The sequence below is a fragment of the Leucoraja erinacea genome, chromosome 9 (genome assembly GCF_028641065.1).
Source record: "Leucoraja erinacea ecotype New England chromosome 9, Leri_hhj_1, whole genome shotgun sequence".
Classification (NCBI taxonomy): Eukaryota; Metazoa; Chordata; class Chondrichthyes; order Rajiformes; family Rajidae; genus Leucoraja; species Leucoraja erinaceus.
The window spans coordinates 27,705,221-27,723,739 of NC_073385.1; the positions used below are offsets into that span (position 1 = coordinate 27,705,221).

An 18,519-nucleotide genomic window follows, 5' to 3' on the forward strand; every position below is an offset into this window, starting at 1 on the left:
ATGTTCTAAATGGGCTAAATTCCACTGTTTACACTTTGGAGTAGGAGCAAACACAATGCCAGCATTTATTTCAAGAGGGCTAGAATACAAAAACAGGGATGCCGGATTTATAGTGTGAGCAATTTCGGCCGCCATATCTGAGGAAGGATGTGCTGGCTCTGGAGAGGGTCCAGAAGAGATTTACAAGAATGATCCCAGGAATGAGTCGGTTAACATATGATGAGCATTTAATGGCACTGGGCCTGCACTCGCTGGAGTTTAGAAGAATGAAGGGGACCTCATTGAAACACACCGAATAGTGAAAGGCTTGGATACAGTAGATGTGGAGAGGATGTTGCCACTAGTGGGAGAATTAAAGGATGCTCCTTTAGGAAGGAAATGAGGAGGAATTTCTTTCATCACAGGGTGGTGAATCTGTGGAATTCTTTGCCACAGAAGGCTATGGAGGTCAATTCAATGGATATTTTTGAGGCAGAGATAGATAGATAGATTCTTGATTAACACATGTATCAGAGGTTATGGGGAGAAGGCAGGGAGGGAGAGATAGATCAGCCATGATTCAATGGCAGAGAAGACTTGGTGGGCCGAATGGCCTAATTCTTCTCCTATCACTTATGACCTTATGATCTTATGCTTGTAAAGTTTACTTGTGTAATGTTGTTTTGGGATCAGTGTGATTTGTGGATTGTGGAGTATCAAAGATCAAATAATAAGATGCAAACTGATGCTGGATCTAAAATTTACACCTGTAGGTGGTTACTAAGCGGGGCAAGGAGTACATTTTGAAACACATTCCAAATATGCACAAGGACCAGTATGCACTTACAGCCACAGAAGCACATCTCAAATACGTCAAAGAGGCTGTCCAGTTGGAGGATGTAGCTGTTCATTATTACAGACTGTATAAGGTAAGGAGCAGAATGTATACAGAGTCATAGAGAATGTAAACGGGCCCTTTGGTCCAGTTTGTCCATAAGACTGTGACAAAGGAGCAGAATTAGGCCATTTGGCCATTCAATCTACTCCATCTTTCAATCATGGCTGATCTATTTTTCCCTCTTAACCCCATTCTCATCCAGGCCGACCAAGCGGCCCCATCTGTGCTAATTCCATTTGCATGGGTTTGTCCCATATCCCTCTAAACCTTTCCTATCCATGTACCTATCCAGAAGTCTCAACTACTTCCTCTGGCAGCATAACTTGCAGCTTCAGTTGAACAGGATACTCTGAATGTTTATTGACAGTGCTGACAACCTGAAAGAATTATCCATTTTCTTTTCGTCTGACTTTTTTCCCAACTTGGGAAGGTTATCTGTGACCAGGCCAGTGGAATGGCTGCCTGCAGTCCCACCAGTGTTGCCAACCACAGTTTGGGCAAGTAACAGTCCTGTTAAATGATGAAGCAACGCATCTTATGTTAGAGATGAAAGAACTAGTGGAACTCCAGTTATATATATATATTTTTTAACCAATATATGGATAGGAAGGGTTCAGAGGGCGCAGGTCTAAGGTGAAATGGGAGAGATTTAAGAATCACATGGGAGGCAACTTTTTCCGCTCTGAGCGTAGTCCATGTCTGGAACGAGCAGCCAGAGGAAGCAATTGAAGTGGATACAATTACAGGACGTTTGGACAGATATATGGATCAGAAAGGTTTGGAGGGTTATGGACCAATGCAGCCAAATGGGATCAGCCCTGTATGCCAATTATGTTGGCATGAACAAGGTAGGTTGAAGGGCCTGTTTCCGTGTTGTACAGCTCTGTGACTGTAAATTGTGGTTTGTGACTGTATAATAAGCGATGGGGATTGTTTAAGAAGGAACTGCAGATGCTCTACATCGGTGAGACGAAGCGTAGGCTTGGCGTTCACTTCGCCCAACACCTCCGCTCAGTTCGCAATAACCAACCTGATCTCCCGGTGGCTCAGCACCTCCGCTCAGTTCACAATAACCAACCTGATCTCCCGGTGGCTTAGCTCTTCAACTCCCCCTCTCATTCCGGATTCAACCTTTCTGTCCTGGGCCCCCTCCATGGCCAGAGTGAGGCCCACCGTAAATTGGAGGAGCAGCACCTCATATTTCGCTTGGGTCGTTTACACCCCAGCGGTATGAACATTGACTTCTCCAACTTCAGGTAATCCCTGTTTTCTACTTCTTTCCCCTCCCCTTCCCAGCTCTACCACAGCCCACTGTCTCTGCCTCTTCCTTTTTTCCTCCCGCCCCCCCACCTCTACATCAGTCAGAAGAAGGGTCTCGACCTGAAAGGTCGCCTATTTCCTTCGGGCCATAGATGCTGCCTCACCCGCTGAGTTTCTTCAGCATTTTTTCTACCAGGGATGGGGATTAGTAGGTTGAGATTCCATCTATAAGGTAAAAACTCATGGAGGGAACAGCATTTACTGCAAGTGATAATATTTAGTCATATGCTCCATAGGTCACATCCATGGCTTCAGTATCTGTTTTCTAGTTTTATTTAGCAACAGTAGAGGCCACCCAAACCTAAGAGTCGGTCACAGCAAGATCAGCATTAGGCTTGGTTGATCTGCCTTCACAAATCATTAGAGGTGCGGTAACATATAAACAAAAATAGACTTGATTGTTATGTTACATTTTGCTGGGTTGCAATAAAATAACTCTGCTTCCCTGTTATTGTTTAACACAGAAGAGTAAAGAGTACACTGTGATAAAGCCGCCTTTTGAGCAGCCCATTCTTTTACATGTAAACTCTTATTAATCTGTACCTGCACGTAAGCCTTGCCTGCCAAATTAGAAGGGTCTAGTCAAGAGTATTTAATTGTCTTATGTGCTGGCAACGGAACAATGAAATTGTTACTTGCTGTAGCTTAACATGTATGTTAATGCAAAACACATGGATAAATATATAATAATCAATAACACATCAATAACCATAATATGGTCAGGTCGGGGGAGAGTTCCCCCCGCCACGGGTGCTAGGTAATCCCGTGCTACCTGCTCCATGGTTGGATAGTCGGCGACTAAACGCTCTTCCCACCTGGTTTGCCTGGTGAGCAGAACCAAAAACAAGACCTGTCAAAGGGTGGATGAGCTGTGAGCGAGCCAATGGCCATCCACACTTCAGTAGAGGTTGCGATCACTGTCGTACATAGCATTGTATTGCACCGTGCCCGTTGATGTTTTCAACGATGATGATGATGATAATACAAGAGGGCAGAACGCAGGCAAATGGGATGGGGCATCATGGTCAACATCAACGAGTTGGGCCGAAGGGTCTGTTTCCATGCTCTACGACTCTGGTGCAGCAGAAGTGAAAGCTTATTTGGAAATATTGGCTGAGGAGATTGAATTTTAATCATTTTGTGCTGTGAGAAGGAATTACAACAATGTTTGCTGCACAGGAATGTCGTCTGATTTTACTTTATTCTCTTCAGGATAAGAGAGAGATTGATGCCTCACTGATGCTGGGTTTAACCCTTCAAGGACTTCAGATATTTCAGGTAAGATGCAAAACAGTTCAAGTGCAAATGAGGTCTTGAATTTCTGTGTCGGTAAACAGGAACTCAAATGCCAAAACAGGTCAATAGCTTTGCCATGCACTATTTTGTTAAGGGCCTGTTCCACGAGCATGTGACTGCATGCGGCAAGCGTGACCTAACGTGGTCGCTTGAGCCGTATGGCCTCGTGAGGCCGGTCCCACCTCGATCACCGGAGCCGTATGTGCGGAGCTGGTCCCGACATCCAGCGGGGCTCCGAAAAATTGACACTGTCCAAAAATTCCACGCGGCAACGGCTTGACGCCATACATCACGCGCGAACTTCCCGCGGGCTTCGCTCGAACTTCACATCAACTCGTACGGGATCACTCGACCTCCGCGCGGCCCCCACTTCTGGTTTGGTCGCACTTGCCGCATGCAGTCGCATGCTTGTGGGACAGGCCCTGTACGGGGATCACTCGACCTCCGTGCGGCCCCCGCTTCCGGTTTGGTCGCGCTTGCCGCATGCAGTCGCATGCTTGTGGGACAGGCCCTTAAGGGCTGATTATTCCTGAGGATAAAGATTGAATTGCACAGTGTGTGGTTATATGTAGTTCTGGTCGCCCAGCTGTCCGAAGGATAGTTGGAAAGGGTGCAGAAAAGATTCACCTGAATGTTACATAGGCTTGCAGGCCTGAGTAATAGGGTGAGGTTGGTTTGGCTGGGACTTTTTTCTTGGAGCGTAGGAGGCTGAAAGGTGACCTCATTGTGGTGTACAAGATAATGAGTGGCATGGATAAAGTGAACACTCGCAATCTCCCCCCACCCCCCAGAGTAAAGGATTCTAAAACTATAGGGCATTGACTTAAGGTGAGAGGGGAAAGATTTAAGAGGGGCCTCAGGACAACCTTTTCACTCAGAGAATTGCCTGTATCTGGAATGAGATGCCAGAGATAGCTAGAGAAGAAGATACATTTGTGGACCTGACATAGTCAGAGGTTGTATAGACTGGGACTTTTTTCTTTATAGTGTAGGATGCGTAGGTGAACTTATTGAGGTGTACAAGATCATGAGGGGCATGGATAAATTGAACGCTCACAGTCTTTTCCGCAGGGTAGAGGACTCTGAAAATAGGGGGAATAGTCTTACGGTGACAGGGGAGAGATTTAAGAGGGACCTCGGGGGCAATTTTTTCACTGAGGATAGTCCGTATCTGGAATAAGCTGTCAGAGGACGCCATAGAAGTGGATACAATTACACTTTGAAAAGTCAGTTATGGACACGCATGTGGATAGGAAGGATTTAGAGGGACATATGGGCTACAACTCTGAGGCATGCATCGCTGATGTGGGTCTTGGTAGGTTTAAAGTGTATGGTAACTCATAGTGCTGGAGGAACTCAGTGGGTCAGGCAGCAACTGTGGAAGGAATGGGCAGACAACGTTTCAGGTCAGGATCATGTTGGCAGTTGGAGATGAAGGGGTAGAGAGAGGGTCGAAGGTCTGGGTTGCGGGGTCCAGTCGGATGGGGGGTGTTGTTGACAAGAGAAGGGAGAGCGAGGACTCCTTGCCAGAGTCTGAAGACTCACAGTGCCAGGGACCCGGGTTCAGTACGGACCTATGATGTTGTCTGTGTGGAGTTTACACATTCTCCCCGTGACCGCATGGGTTTCCTCCCAGTGCTCCAGTTTCCTCCCACATCCCAAACACATCTGGGTTTCATAGGTTAATTGGCCTCTGTAAATTGCCCCTAATGTGCAGGGAGTGGATGAGAAAGTGGGCTATACACGACTAGTGTGAATAGGTGATTGATGATCAGTGTGGACTCGGTGGAATTTAGGGCCTGTATTCAGGCCATATTTCTAAACTAAAACCCAAAAGTTCCGTGTCCATTCACTCCACAGTTGCTGCGTAACCCGCTGAGTTCCGCCAGTACTTTGCGCTTTTTGCTTTTACTTCTTTAAGTTCTTTTGCCCTATTTTTTCATATCACAATGCTGTTGTTTTACTTAAAGGTAACAATTTCAGTTGAACTTCATTGGAATTGCTTTCCTGTGTCTGCCGCAGGGGTGGAGATTATGCCAGTGTCAGGAAAGGGAAACTCCTCGTCTGCAGAGAATCAGTGCAAAGGAATTTCTTCTGGTCTGGAGAACATGGTTCATTAAAGAACTTAAACACACACCCATTCCACGAAACCACTCGGCTCTGATTCTCAATGCACTGCAGATGGCTGATGGCACAGTTTATCTGACTCGAATGGAATCCTCCTTCTTTAAAATCCCTACATTTATATTGGTTGTTCACAAAATTAGCAACTTTGCTTGTAGAAGACAAAGTTAGTTTTGTGTTGTTTTAAGTTCTGCCTTGTGTGATTCACAGAAGGCCGGAGAGGACTAATGTGCAGCATAATTGCACTGTAATCACTGTAATGTTTAGTTCCGCAGTAGTTCCGTACCAAATCCAAAAATAGAATTGGTCTAAAATGCCCCATTTTTACTGAGCCATCGACTTTAACCAGAAACAATGTTCAGCTGTTTGTGCTTTACTCTCATGGACTTTACAGAACTCAGGCTTTGAGTTTCACTTTGATATTCATTGAAACAATATGGGCTAGGGAAATGGTTTTGCACAAAAAGCGATATTGATTCTCTCAATTATTCACTTGTACAGCTGCATCATGGTATTCCAACTTTAAGTACAAAAGTTGGGTTGAGCTTTATTATTGTCACGTGTACTGAGGTACAGTGAAAAGCTTTGTTTTGTAAACAGATCAGACTTCCATACATACAGTGGCTTGCAAAAGTTTTCATACCCCTTGAACTTTTCCACATTTTGTCACGTTACAACCACAAACGTAAATGTATTTTATTGGGATTGTATGTGATAGACCAACACAAAGTGGTGCATAATTGTGAAGTGGAAGGAAAATGATACATGGTTTTCAAGTTTTTTTACAAATAAAAAATTGAAAAGTGTGGCGTGCAAAAGTATTCAGCCCCCCCTGAGTCAATACTTTGTAGAACCACCTTTCGCTGCAATTACAGCTGCAAGTCTTTTGGGGTATGTCTCTACCAGCTTTGCACATCCAGAGACTGACATTTTTGCCCATTCTTCTTTGCAAAATAGCTCAAGCTCAGTCAGATTGGATGGAGAGCGTCTGTGAACAGCAATTTTCAAGTCTTGCCAGAGATTCTCAATTGGATTTAGGTCTGGACTTTGACTGGGCCATTCTAACACATGAATATGCTTTGACCTAAACCATTCCATTGTAGCTCTGGCTCTATGTTTAGGGTCGTTGTCCTGCTGGAAGGTGAACCTCCGCCCCAGTCTCAAGTCTTTTGCAGACTCTAACAAGTTTTCTTCCAAGATTGCCCTGTATTTGGCTCCATCCATCTTCCCATCAACTCTGACCAGCTTCCCTGTCCCTGCTGAAGAAAAGCATCCCCACAGCATGATGCTGCCACCACCATGTTTCACAGTGGGGATGGTGTGTTCAGGGTGATGTGCAGTGTTAGTTTTCCGCCATACATAGCGTTTTGCATTTAGGCCAAAAACTTCAATTTTGGTCTCATCTGTCCAGAGCACCTTCCTCCACATGTTTGCTGTGTCCCCCACATGGCTTGTGGCGAACTGTAAACGGGACTTCTTATGGCTTTTTTTCAACAATGGCTTTCTTCTTGCCACTCTTCCACAAAGGCCCGATTTGTGGAGTGCACGACTAATAGTTGTCCTGTGGACAGATTCTCCCACCTGAGCTGTGGATCTCTGCAGCTCCACCTTGGCTGCTTCTCTGATCAATGCTCTCCTTGCCCGGCCTGTCAGTTTAGGTGGACGGCCATGTCTTGGTAGGTTTGCAGTTGTGCCATACTCTTTCCATTTTCGGATGATAAATTGAACAGTGCTCCGTGAGATGTTCAAAGCTTGGGATATTTTTTTATAACCTAACCCTGCTTTAAACTTCTCCACAACTTTATCCCTGACCTGTATGGTGTGTTCCTTGGGCTTCATGATGCTGTTTGTTCACTAATGTTCTCTAACAAACCTCTGAGGCCTTCACAGAACAGCTGTGTTTATACTGAGATTAGATTACACACAATTGGACTCTATTTACTAATTAGGTGACTTCTGAAGGCAATTGGTTGCACTGGATTTTATTTAGGGGTATCAGAGTAAAGGGGGCTGAATACTTTTGCACGCCACACTTTTCAGTTTTTTATTTGTAAAATAATTTGAAAACCATGTATCATTTTCCTTCCACTTCACAATTATGCGCCACTTTGTGTTGGTCTATCACATAAAATACCAATAAAATACATTTACGTTTGTGGTTGTAACGTGACAAGATGTGGAAAAGTTCAAGGGATATGAATACTTTTGCAAGCCACTGTAAATACAATCAAGTCAAGCTCAAATACAATAGATAGAGCAAAGGGGGAAGATACAGAGTGCATCAGTTTCATAGACACAAACTTCAATGTCCTTAATGGGGTAGTGAATTGGACAATGCTAGCTTGTGGAAGAACCATTCAAAAGCCTGAAAACAGGGGGAAAAGCTGTTTCTGAGTGGTGGTGTGCTTCTTCTCAGTACCTTATGCTGGATGGCAGGAGGGAGAAAAAGGAATGACAAGTCTTTGATTTTGTTAAAACGCTACAAAGTGCTGGAGTATGTCAGCAGGTTAGGCGGTATCTCTGGAGAGCATGGATTATTGACGCTTCGGGTCAGAATCCTTCTTCAAACTGATTAACCATATAACCATATAACAATTACAGCACGGAAACAGGCCATCTCGGCCCTACAAGTCCGTGCTGAACAAATTTTTTTTCCCCTTAGTCCCACCTGCCTGCACTCGTACCATAACCCTCCATTCCCTTCTCATCCATATGCCTATCCAATTTATTTTTAAATGATACCAATGAACCTGCCTCCACCACTTCCACTGGGAGCTCATTCCACACCGCCACCACTCTCTGCGTAAAGAAGTTCCCCCTCATATTACCCCTAAACTTCTGTCCCTTAATTCTGAAGTCATGTCCTCTTGTTTGAATCTTCCCTATTCTCAAAGGGAAAAGCTTGTCCACATCAACTCTGTCTATCCCTCTCATCATTTTAAAGACCTCTATCAGGTCCCCCCCCTTAACCTTCTGCGCTCCAGAGAATAAAGACCTAACTTATTTAACCTATCTCTGTAACTTAGTTGTTGAAACCCAGGCAACATTCTAGTAAATCTAGTAAATGATTGTAGTGGGTGGGGAGTGGAGGGGAAGAAAGCTGGATGAGAGGTGTGAATGGGTGTGAATCCAAGTTGGGCACAGGGAAGAAAGGGGGAAGGAATAAATTAATTCATCAATGAATAAGGGGGGGAGGTTGTTTGTAGGTAAGTTAGCTAAAATTGGAAAATTCAACGTTCATACCATTAGGTTGTAAGCTACACAAGCAGAATATTGGTCTACGTCGGTGAGACCAAGCGTAGGTTTGGCGATCGCTTCGCCCAACACCTCCGCTCGATTCGCACTAGCCAACCTGATCTCCCGGTGGCCCAGCACTTCAACTACCCCTCCCATACCAAATCTGACCTTTCTGGCCTGGGCCTCCTCCATGGCCAGAGTGAGTCCCACTGCAAATTGGAGGAGCAGCACCTCATATTTCGCTTGGGTAGTTTACACCCCAGCGGTATGAACATTGACTTCTCCAATTTCAGGTAGAAACATAGAAAATAGGTGCAGGAGTAGGCCATTCGGCCCTTCGAGCCTGCACCGCCATTCAATATGATCATGGCTGCTCATCCAACTCGGTATCCTGTACCTGCCTTCTCTACATACCCCCTGATCCCTTTAGTCACAAGGGCCACATCTAATTCCCTCTTAAATATAGCCAATGAACTGGCCTCAACTACCTTCTGCGGCAGAGAATTCCAGAGATTCACCACTCTGTGTGAAAAAAGTTTTCCTCGTCTCGGTCCTAAAAGATTTCCCCCTTATCCTTAAGCTGTGACCCCTTGTTCTGGACTTCCCCAACATCGGGAACAATCTTCCTGCATCTAGCCTGTCCAACCCCTTAAGAATTTTGTAAGCTTCTATAAGATCCCCCCTCAATCTTCTAAATTCTAGCGAGTACAAACCGAGTCTATCCAGTCTTTCTTCATATGAAAGTCCTGACATCCCAGGAATCAGTCTGGTGAACCTTCTCTGTACTCCCTCTATGGCAAGAATGTCTTTCCTCAGATTAGGAGACCAAAAACTGTACGCAATACTCCAGGTGTGGTCTCACCAAGACCCTGTACAACTGCAGTAGAACCTCCCTGCTCCTATACTCAAATCCTTTTGCTATGAATGCTAACATACCATTCACCTTCTTCACTGCCTGCTGCACCTGTATGCCTACTTTTAATGACTGGTGTACCATGACACCCAGGTCTCGTTGCATCTCCCCCTTTCCTAATCGGCCACCATTCAGATAATAATCTACTTTCCTGTTTTTGCCACCAGTGGATAACCTCACATTTATCCACATTATACTGCATCTGCCATGCATTTGCCCACTCACCCAGCCTATCCAAGTCACCTTGCAGCCTCCTAGCATCCTCCTCACAGCTAACACTGCCCCCCAGCTTCGTGTCATCCGCAAACTTGGTGATGTTGCATTCAATTCCCTCGTCCAAATCATTAATATATATTGTAAATAGCTGGGGTCCCAGCACTGAGCCTTGCGGTACCCCACTAGTCACTGCCTGCCATTGTGAAAAGGACCCGTTTACTCCTACTCTTTGCTTCCTGTCTGCCAACCAGTTCTCTATCCACATCAATACTGAACCCCCAATACCGTGTGCTTTAAGTTTGTATACTAATCTCTTATTTGGGACCTTGTCGAAAGCCTTCTGAAAGTCCAGATATAACACATCCACTGGTTCTCCCTTATTCACTCTACTAGTTACATCCTCGAAAAATTCTATAAGATTCGTCAGACATGATTTACCCTCCATAAATCCATGCTGACTTTGTCCAATGATGTCCAAGGTAGTCCTTGCTTTCACCCTCCTTCCCCTCCCCTTCCCAGCTCTCCCACAGTCTACTGTCTCCTCCCCTTCCTTTTTTCGTCCCCCCCACCCTCACCTCCTCATCAGTCTGAAGAAGTGTCTCGACCCGAAACGTCACCTATTCCTTCGCTCCATAGGTGCTGCCTCACCCGCTGAGTTTCTCCAGCATTTTTGTCTACCTTCAAGCAGAATATGAGATGCTGTTCCTGCAGTTTGTATGTGGCCAGTGATATAGCATCTTAATGCAGCTATACACAATGGTATACCATGTGCAGTTCTGTCATTGGGATGCCATTAAATTGGAAAGGGTGCAGAAGAGATTCACCAGGATGTTACCTGGGCTTGCAGGCCTGAAAAATAGGGTGAGGTTGGATAGGCTGGGACTTTTTTCTTGGAGCGTGGGAGTTTGAAAGGCGACCCCATTGAGTACAAGATCATGTGTGGCATGGATAAAGTGAACACTCACAATCTTTTTTCCCCCAGCGTAAAGAATTTTACAACTATAGGGCATAGACTTAAGGTGAGAGGGGAAAACTTTAAGAGGGACCTCGAGGCCAAACTTTTCACTCAGAGGATTGCCTGTATCTGGAATGAGCTGCCAGAGAAAGCTGTAGAAGCAGATACATTTGTGAATTTTAAGGCATTTAAACAGATATCTGGTCAGGAAGGGTTTAGAGGGCTATCGGCCAAATGCTGGCAAATGGGTTTAGCCGAGTGTGCCAACTTGTTCAGCATGAACAGGGTGAGTTGAAGGGCCTGCTTCTGTGCTGTAAAGCTTTGACTCTAACACTCCTTCCTTACTCTTTTCTCCTCAGTGCCAAAATAGTAGGATCAGGACACAGACTGGCTGCATTTCTCACACCATGTCATTTTTTCCAGGTTGTGGGCGAGTCGAAACAGTTGTTGTATGATTTTCCTTGGACTAACGTTGGCAAGCTTGTGTTTGTGGTAAGTCAGAAAATTTTATAGCCCATCTATTCTTCCCATTTTCTTCTTCAAGGGAATCTACAGTATTTCCTTGCAATAATGTTTGACTGTCTCTGCGGAAATCTGGGAAGGAAGGGGTTCAGAAAGCCCACAAAAACAAACCATACATTAATTATGCACAATGTTCTAAAAGATAAAAGATGACTGTGTCCATGGTATAGAACACAAGTCCATGGTATTGCAAGAGGTGGTTCTTGATGTTGTCGAGATTGGATTGGAATTGTGCAGTTTGGTTCAAGAACCTGATAGAGGAAAGTGGCTTTTCCTGAACCTGATGGCATGGAACTAGGCCTCTACCTCCTGCCCGATGGTAGCAGCAAGAAGAGGGCATGGCCTGGATGGTGGGGATTCTTGGGGATACATGCTCCCTTCTTGAGGCAGCGCCTTGTATAGATACATTTGATGGAGGGGAAGGCTGTGCCCATGACGGACTGGGCTGAGTCTACCACTCTCTGCTGTCTCTTGCATTCCTGTTTGTTGCAATTACTGGCCCAGGCCATGGTGCAACCAATCAGGATACTTTTCACAGTGCCTCTGTAGAAGACTGTGAGCACATTCGGATACATGCCAAATCTCTTTAAACTTCGAAGAACATAGAGGCGGTGGCACGCCTTCTTCCCAGAACAAGTCATCAGAGATGTTAATGGCCAGGAATTTGAAGCTACTAATTCTCTCTGCCAATGACCCACCAATCAAAACAAACATGTTGTCTCCTGATTTCTCCTTTCTGGTCAATGATAAGTTCCGTTGTCTTGTTGATATTGAGCAAAAGAGTGTTATTGTGACGCCACTCAACTAGAAGTCTCTCTTGTACTCTGACTTCATCACCCGCGGTGGCTGAAAAGTGATTCATGTAAAATGTATTCTCTATATTTCTTAATATTTGCTATTTTATGATATATACTATTTTTGTCTATATGTGAAGAGGCAAAATACAAGTTCTCCAAAAATACACATTGATAAACTGGCGATGTTCACAATATAATATTAACAGAGTAGCAATCCTTGCCAGAAGGGTGGATGGCTTTTTGCTACTTATCCAGTTTCTAGGATAAGATAGCAGCAATCATAAGAGTTCATAAACACGTTAAAAAAAATTCCTGCTCTTTTAGCGCCATGGTATTAGATTATTGCAGAGATAAGTACATATAATGGAGCTCTTAGTTTAGCCATAACTTTCTTCAGTACAATTGCCTTTTCCTGTATAAACCACACCATTGAGAGGCTTTTCAAATTATGTTCCTCCCTCTCCCCTCTACCTCTCACTTCTGCAAACACACTCCATCTACCAAACAGCACGTACTTTCTGACATAATTCTTGTACATCCCATTCACCAATGCACCATTGAAATATAGCTTTATTGTGCATAAGATATTTGAATAAGTTTTTGCATGTGTATAAATTTGCAAAATCTAGGTGAAGTGGTAGACTTGAAATCAATGATGTTATTAAGTTGGAAAAAGTGTAGTAGAGATTTTTAAGGTTGTTGCTTTGGTTTGCAGACTTGAGTTGTAGGGATAGATTGGATAAATGGGACATTTTCCTTTAGAGCGTAGGGATGACCTTATTTAGGTGTACAAGATCTTAGTGGACATGGGTATTGTGAATGCTCAGTCTGTTTCCTTTAACTGAGGACAGAGGATTCTAAAACTAGAGGGCATATGCCTGAGGGGAGAGTTTTATCAGGGACCTCAAGGGCAATTTTTTTCACTCAAAGGGTAGTCCGTTTCTGTAATGAGCCACTCGAGGAAGCTACAGAGGTGGATACAAATAAATATTTTAAAAATAATTGGATAGATATATCGATAGGAAGGATTTTTGAGGGTCGAATACAAGCAATTGCGACTAGCCCAGAATGTTAACTTGATCGGCACGGACAAGGTGGGCTGAAGGGCCTGTTTCCGTTCTGTACAGCTCTATGACTCGAGGGCTCAATGACATTGGGCTGATGTATTGTGCAAAAAGTGGGCCCCAGCTACACTCCTTGTAAACACACTCTGGATCCTTCCCCAAATCCATTTATAAGGACCCTGTTGAAACAATCCTTTTTAAACTCACCGGGACGCTGTTTCCATGTTGCTTTCGAGTACACGTTTCCACGTGACTTACATAAACCCAGGGACCATATCCTACTCTCAGTTTAAAGACATTGGTGTATTATTAGCAGTAGTTAGTTGGTTTAGGTTAACGTCACGTGGATTTAGATATGGTGCAGAGCTTGTTCTGCATGCTATCCAGTCAAATCATACACTACACAAGTATAATCGATCCTCTTCTGGAACAGCACTCAGAGTCGCCACATTCCGGTGCCATCTTGCAACTTCCATGTCGCTGAGAAATCTAATAAGCCAGACATTTGGCAGTCTGGCACCACCAAATTTTCAAGGATGCCAGATTATATGTATCTTGCTGCAAATAGATAGCTTGTGAACACAGCGGTTTGGAATATGCATCCGACAATATAATCTCCCTAGTGACAGGGACACATCACATCACGTTGCAACCTAATTTGACCAGCCAGCAATTCTCTGGTGAAGAAGTCATCATCACCACAAGGCTGCCAAGAAAAGCACAACCATGACCGTTCCAATACCTGCATGACACGGTGATTTCAGAAAATTGGTGTTCATCTCCACACATCTGCTTAGCTACACTGCCAAGTTTTCATTCCCACAGACTGCAAAAATAATTCACCTTGCATTGAAGATGTTACACACTAAAGATTTGTTCGAAAACCAGCCAGTGCTCTTGCCAACATGTTTCCATTCAGTTGCAGCGTTGCAAGTATTCCACACATTTCCAAAATGAGACCTAATCTCAAAATGTCGCTATGTCGCTCTTCCAGGGAGATGCCAAATGCATTTCGTTGTCTCTGTACTGTACACTGACAATGACAATTAAAAATTGAATCTGAAAAGTCAAGATAAATCTACTCTGGCCAACTCGGGTCCCATTAATCAGCCTTCAGCACGGGGTGTGCTATCAAAAAGAAATTACTGCTCACGGATGCTATTTTTTGTTTCCAAGGATCATAGAGGACGGAAACTGGCCTTTTGGCCTCACTCGTCCATGCCGACTAAGATGCCCCATCTAAGCTGGTCCCATTTGCCCATATATGGCCCATATCCCTCTCAACCTTTCCTATCCATGTACTTGTTGCTATTTACATGTTGCTATTAATGTTGCCATTGTACCTGGCTCAGTTTTTTATTCTGGTATCTTGATCCATATACCCACTACCATCTGTGTAGAAAAAGTTGCCCACTGGTTCCTATAAATCTTTCCCCTCTCACCTTATAACAATGGCCTCTAGTTCTTGATTCCCATACCACAGGAAATCAACACTGTGCATTCACTCTATCTATTCCCCTCATAATTGTATACACCTCTGTAAGACCACCCCTCGGTCTCCTGCACTAGCCGTCCCAATTGCTCAGGCCCTTGATTCCTGGCAACATCCTCCTCAAATCCTTTCTGCACTCTTTCCAGCTGAATGGCATCTTTCCTATAGCAGCATGACCAAAACTCCACCCATTGTAAATTCAAGTAAACTTCCACCTGTAGCCAATCTGCTCCAGCTCTTATTCGACCTTTGGATCGAAGCTTTGCTAAGTTACAATCATGAGATGTGGTTGGCTGCCAGTGTTTTCAAGGCGGCACTTGGTTCAACGAGATACTGATGGAACAGAGTAAGACAGGGGGTCCGAGGAGATCTGAGACCAAACCATCCCCTTGCCAGAATTGTACACACCAGAAGGTAAACCTTTACGGTTGTGGCAGCAGTTCCTCAGTGAAACTATCTTAACCCCCTCATCAATGATTTTCCACGACCATACAATTGGTAGTGGGGTTGCGTGTTGATGACTGCTCTCAGCTCTATTCTACTTGCATCTCCGTCAGTAATACAACAGTAATTTGTGTGTAGCACGGTCTGGACTGTCCAGGCATGGACAGATAATTCCTGCTACACCAGTGTCCGAAAATGACAGGGGAATTGAATAACCCTCTTGACATTGTCAAAAGACTTCACCATCCACATCCTTGATCAACAACATCGATCAGAAACCAAATACTAGTTTATTTTATTGTCACCTGATCAGCGATACAGTAAACCCTTGTTATCACCGACCTCTTTATAATGGATTTTAGTAATAGAGGAAGGACCTACTCACGTCCAGTGCCAAGCCGGGCTGCCAATACCATCCCTGGGCTGCACTGCCTTCCAGACCACTCCCAGGTTGCCCCGCCTCCCCGACACTTCCAGGCCAATTTGTGTCTTTTTGTGTATTAACCAACAGCTGGAGTTCTTTGCTTCTATTACTTATACAATGATACTCTATTACTCAGTAATCCCTTACTCGGTTATAGCGGTCAATCTGCTATAACGGACACGATTATCCATTACATTATCTCCTCCTTCCCCATGGTCTGTTACAATGAGGTTTACTGTACAGTGAAAAGTTCATCCTGTGTGCTATCCAGTCAAATCATATTATACATGAGTACAGTAGATCCTCATCAACAGGGTTCCTCAGAGACGGAACATTCCATCTTGGAAATGCACCTTTCCTTTACTGCCCCAGATCTAAATCCTGGAAGTTTATATATTACAGTCTTGCAGAGGAACCTTCACCAAACTGGCCACAGCAGTTTCAGAGAGTGTCTTATCACCCGGTTAGTGATGGGTAATAAATGCTGGTGATGCACTCATCCCCAGAGTTATTGAAAGAACGCCTTTGTGTCATCAACCAAAATGCAGTGGAGCAGATGAGTTGACAGGAAAAGATCTATAAATCAAAAAGTTGTCTGCTGAAATAACACAGAAACAGCTGGTTTCATATTGTCTTGCAACAAGTAAGAGACCAAATGACCCACTGCATTTATGTTAGCTCATAGTACATTACCATCCCGCCACTTTTTTACACAGGGCTTATTCTCTCACGGAAAGCCTATCATTGCCTTGTCTTCCTTAAACAATTGAATTGATTCAGTATGTCGATGAATACTGTTATCAAACTTTTACAAGTGTATTGTAGAGAGCATACTGACTGGGTGCATCATGGCTTGTTGTGGCGACTCAAACACTCAGGAACCAAGGAGAATACCGAGAGTGGAAGTCTCATTTCACTCCTACCATCAGGAAGAAGATACAGGAGTCTGAAATCTGTGATGTCCAGGTTCAAGAACAGTTTCTTCCCGGCAACCAGCAGGCTCAAACACTGCACTGCACTAACCTCAGCAACTATGATCTTCTGTGGACTATGTCTTTGGTTGCACTATGAACATACAGTTTTGTTCTATTAAGGTTACCTTACATTACAGTTATTAATTATTGTATATTTGATCATTGTATATTTATCTGTGTGTTAAGGCCTGTTAAGCTGCAGCCAGTAAGAATTTTATTGTTCGGTTATTGGTACATACAAAAATTAAATTCCTTTGACTTGACCTTTGATTGTCTTTAAATGCCCTTCAACTTCCCCCAATTTGTTTGCCACACCTCCCCTCCAGGTGCAATACACAACAGTCAATTAACCCACCAACACATCTTTGGAATGAGGGAGGGAGCCACAATGCCCATAAGAAATCTTCACTGTAATTGGCAGAACGTGTAGAGTCCACACAGATAGAGGTCAGGGTTGAACCTGGAACTATGGATCCATATGACTTCCCGCTGCCCCAGTCGGCCTTTCTGATCTGAATTTGAAATATTTTAGTCATCTACTTTCATTTTTATTCATAGACACCACGCGCACATAATGTAGTAGGTCTGGGTAACATAATGCAATGGGTCTGGGTAATGTAATGGGTCTGGGTAACATAATGTAATGGGTCTGGGTAACATAATGTAATGGGTCTGGGTAACATAATGTAATGGGTCTGGGTAACATAATGTAATGGGTCTGGGTAACATAATGTAATGGGTCTGGGTAACATAATGTAATGGGAAACTCAGCGGGTGCAGCAGCATCTATGGAGCGAAGGAAATAGGCAAAGTTTCGGGCCGAAACCCTTCTTCAGACTGATCGGGGGCGGGGGTGGGTGGGGACAAGAAAGGGAAAAGGAGGAGTAGCCAGAAGGCTGGGGGATGGGAGGAGACAGCAGGGGGGCTGAGGAAGGGGAGGAGACAGCAAGGACTAACAAAATTGGGAGAATTCGATGTTCATGCCCCCGGGGTGCAGACTCCCCAAACGGAATATGAGGTGCTGTTCCTCCAATTTCCGGTGCTGCTCGCTGTGGCCATGGAGGAGACCCAGGACAGAGAGGTCGGAGGTGGAGTGGGAGGGGGAGTTGAAGTGCTGAGCCACCGGGAGGTCAGCTTGGTTATTGCGGACCGAGCGGAGGTGTTCGGCGCCCTGGGGGAGTCTGCACCCCGGGGGCATGAACATCGAATTCTCCCAATTTTGTTAGTCCTTGCTGTCTCCTCCCCTTCCTCAGCCCCCCTGCTGTCTCCTCCCATCCCCCAGCCTTCTGGCTACTCCTCCTTTTCCCTTTCTTGTCCCCACCCACCCCCGCCCCCGATCAGTCTGAAGAAGGGTTTCGGCCCGAAACGTTGCCTATTTCCTTCGCTCCATAGATGCTGCTGCACCCGCTGAGTTTCTCCAGCTTTTTTGTGTAACCTTCGATTCTCCAGCATCTGCAGTTCCCTCTTAAACAACATAATGTAATGGGTCTGGGTAACATAATGTAATGGGTCTGGGTAACATAATGTAATGGGTCTGGGTAACATAATGTAATGGGTCTGGGTAACATAATGTAATGGGTCTGGGTAACGTAATAATGTAATGGGTCTGGATAACGTAATGTAATGGGTCTGGGTAACATAATGTAATGGGTCTGGCTAATGTAATGGGTCTGGGTAACATAATGTAATGGGTCTGGGTAACATAATGTAATGGGTCTGGGTAATGTAATGGGTCTGGGTAACATAATGTAATGGGTCTGGGTAATGTAATGTAATGGGTCTGGCTAATGTAAAGGGTCTGGGTAACATAATGTAATTGGTCTGGGTAACATAATGTAATGGGTCTGGCTAATGTAATGGGTCT

General features: G+C 44.5%; 1 protein-coding gene across 2 annotated transcripts in view; it reads left to right on the forward strand.

Annotated features, from left to right (window-relative positions):
• The window catches only part of frmd6 (FERM domain containing 6), a 108,497-nt gene that overhangs the window by 69,124 nt on the left and 20,854 nt on the right, over positions 1-18,519 (forward strand). For both annotated transcript variants that reach the window (XM_055640399.1, XM_055640398.1), the window contains 3 exons: positions 753-908; positions 3,410-3,475; positions 11,362-11,430. In XM_055640399.1, the coding sequence (XP_055496374.1) occupies positions 753-908; positions 3,410-3,475; positions 11,362-11,430 (291 nt within the window). The remainder of the gene's footprint in view (positions 1-752; positions 909-3,409; positions 3,476-11,361; positions 11,431-18,519) is intronic.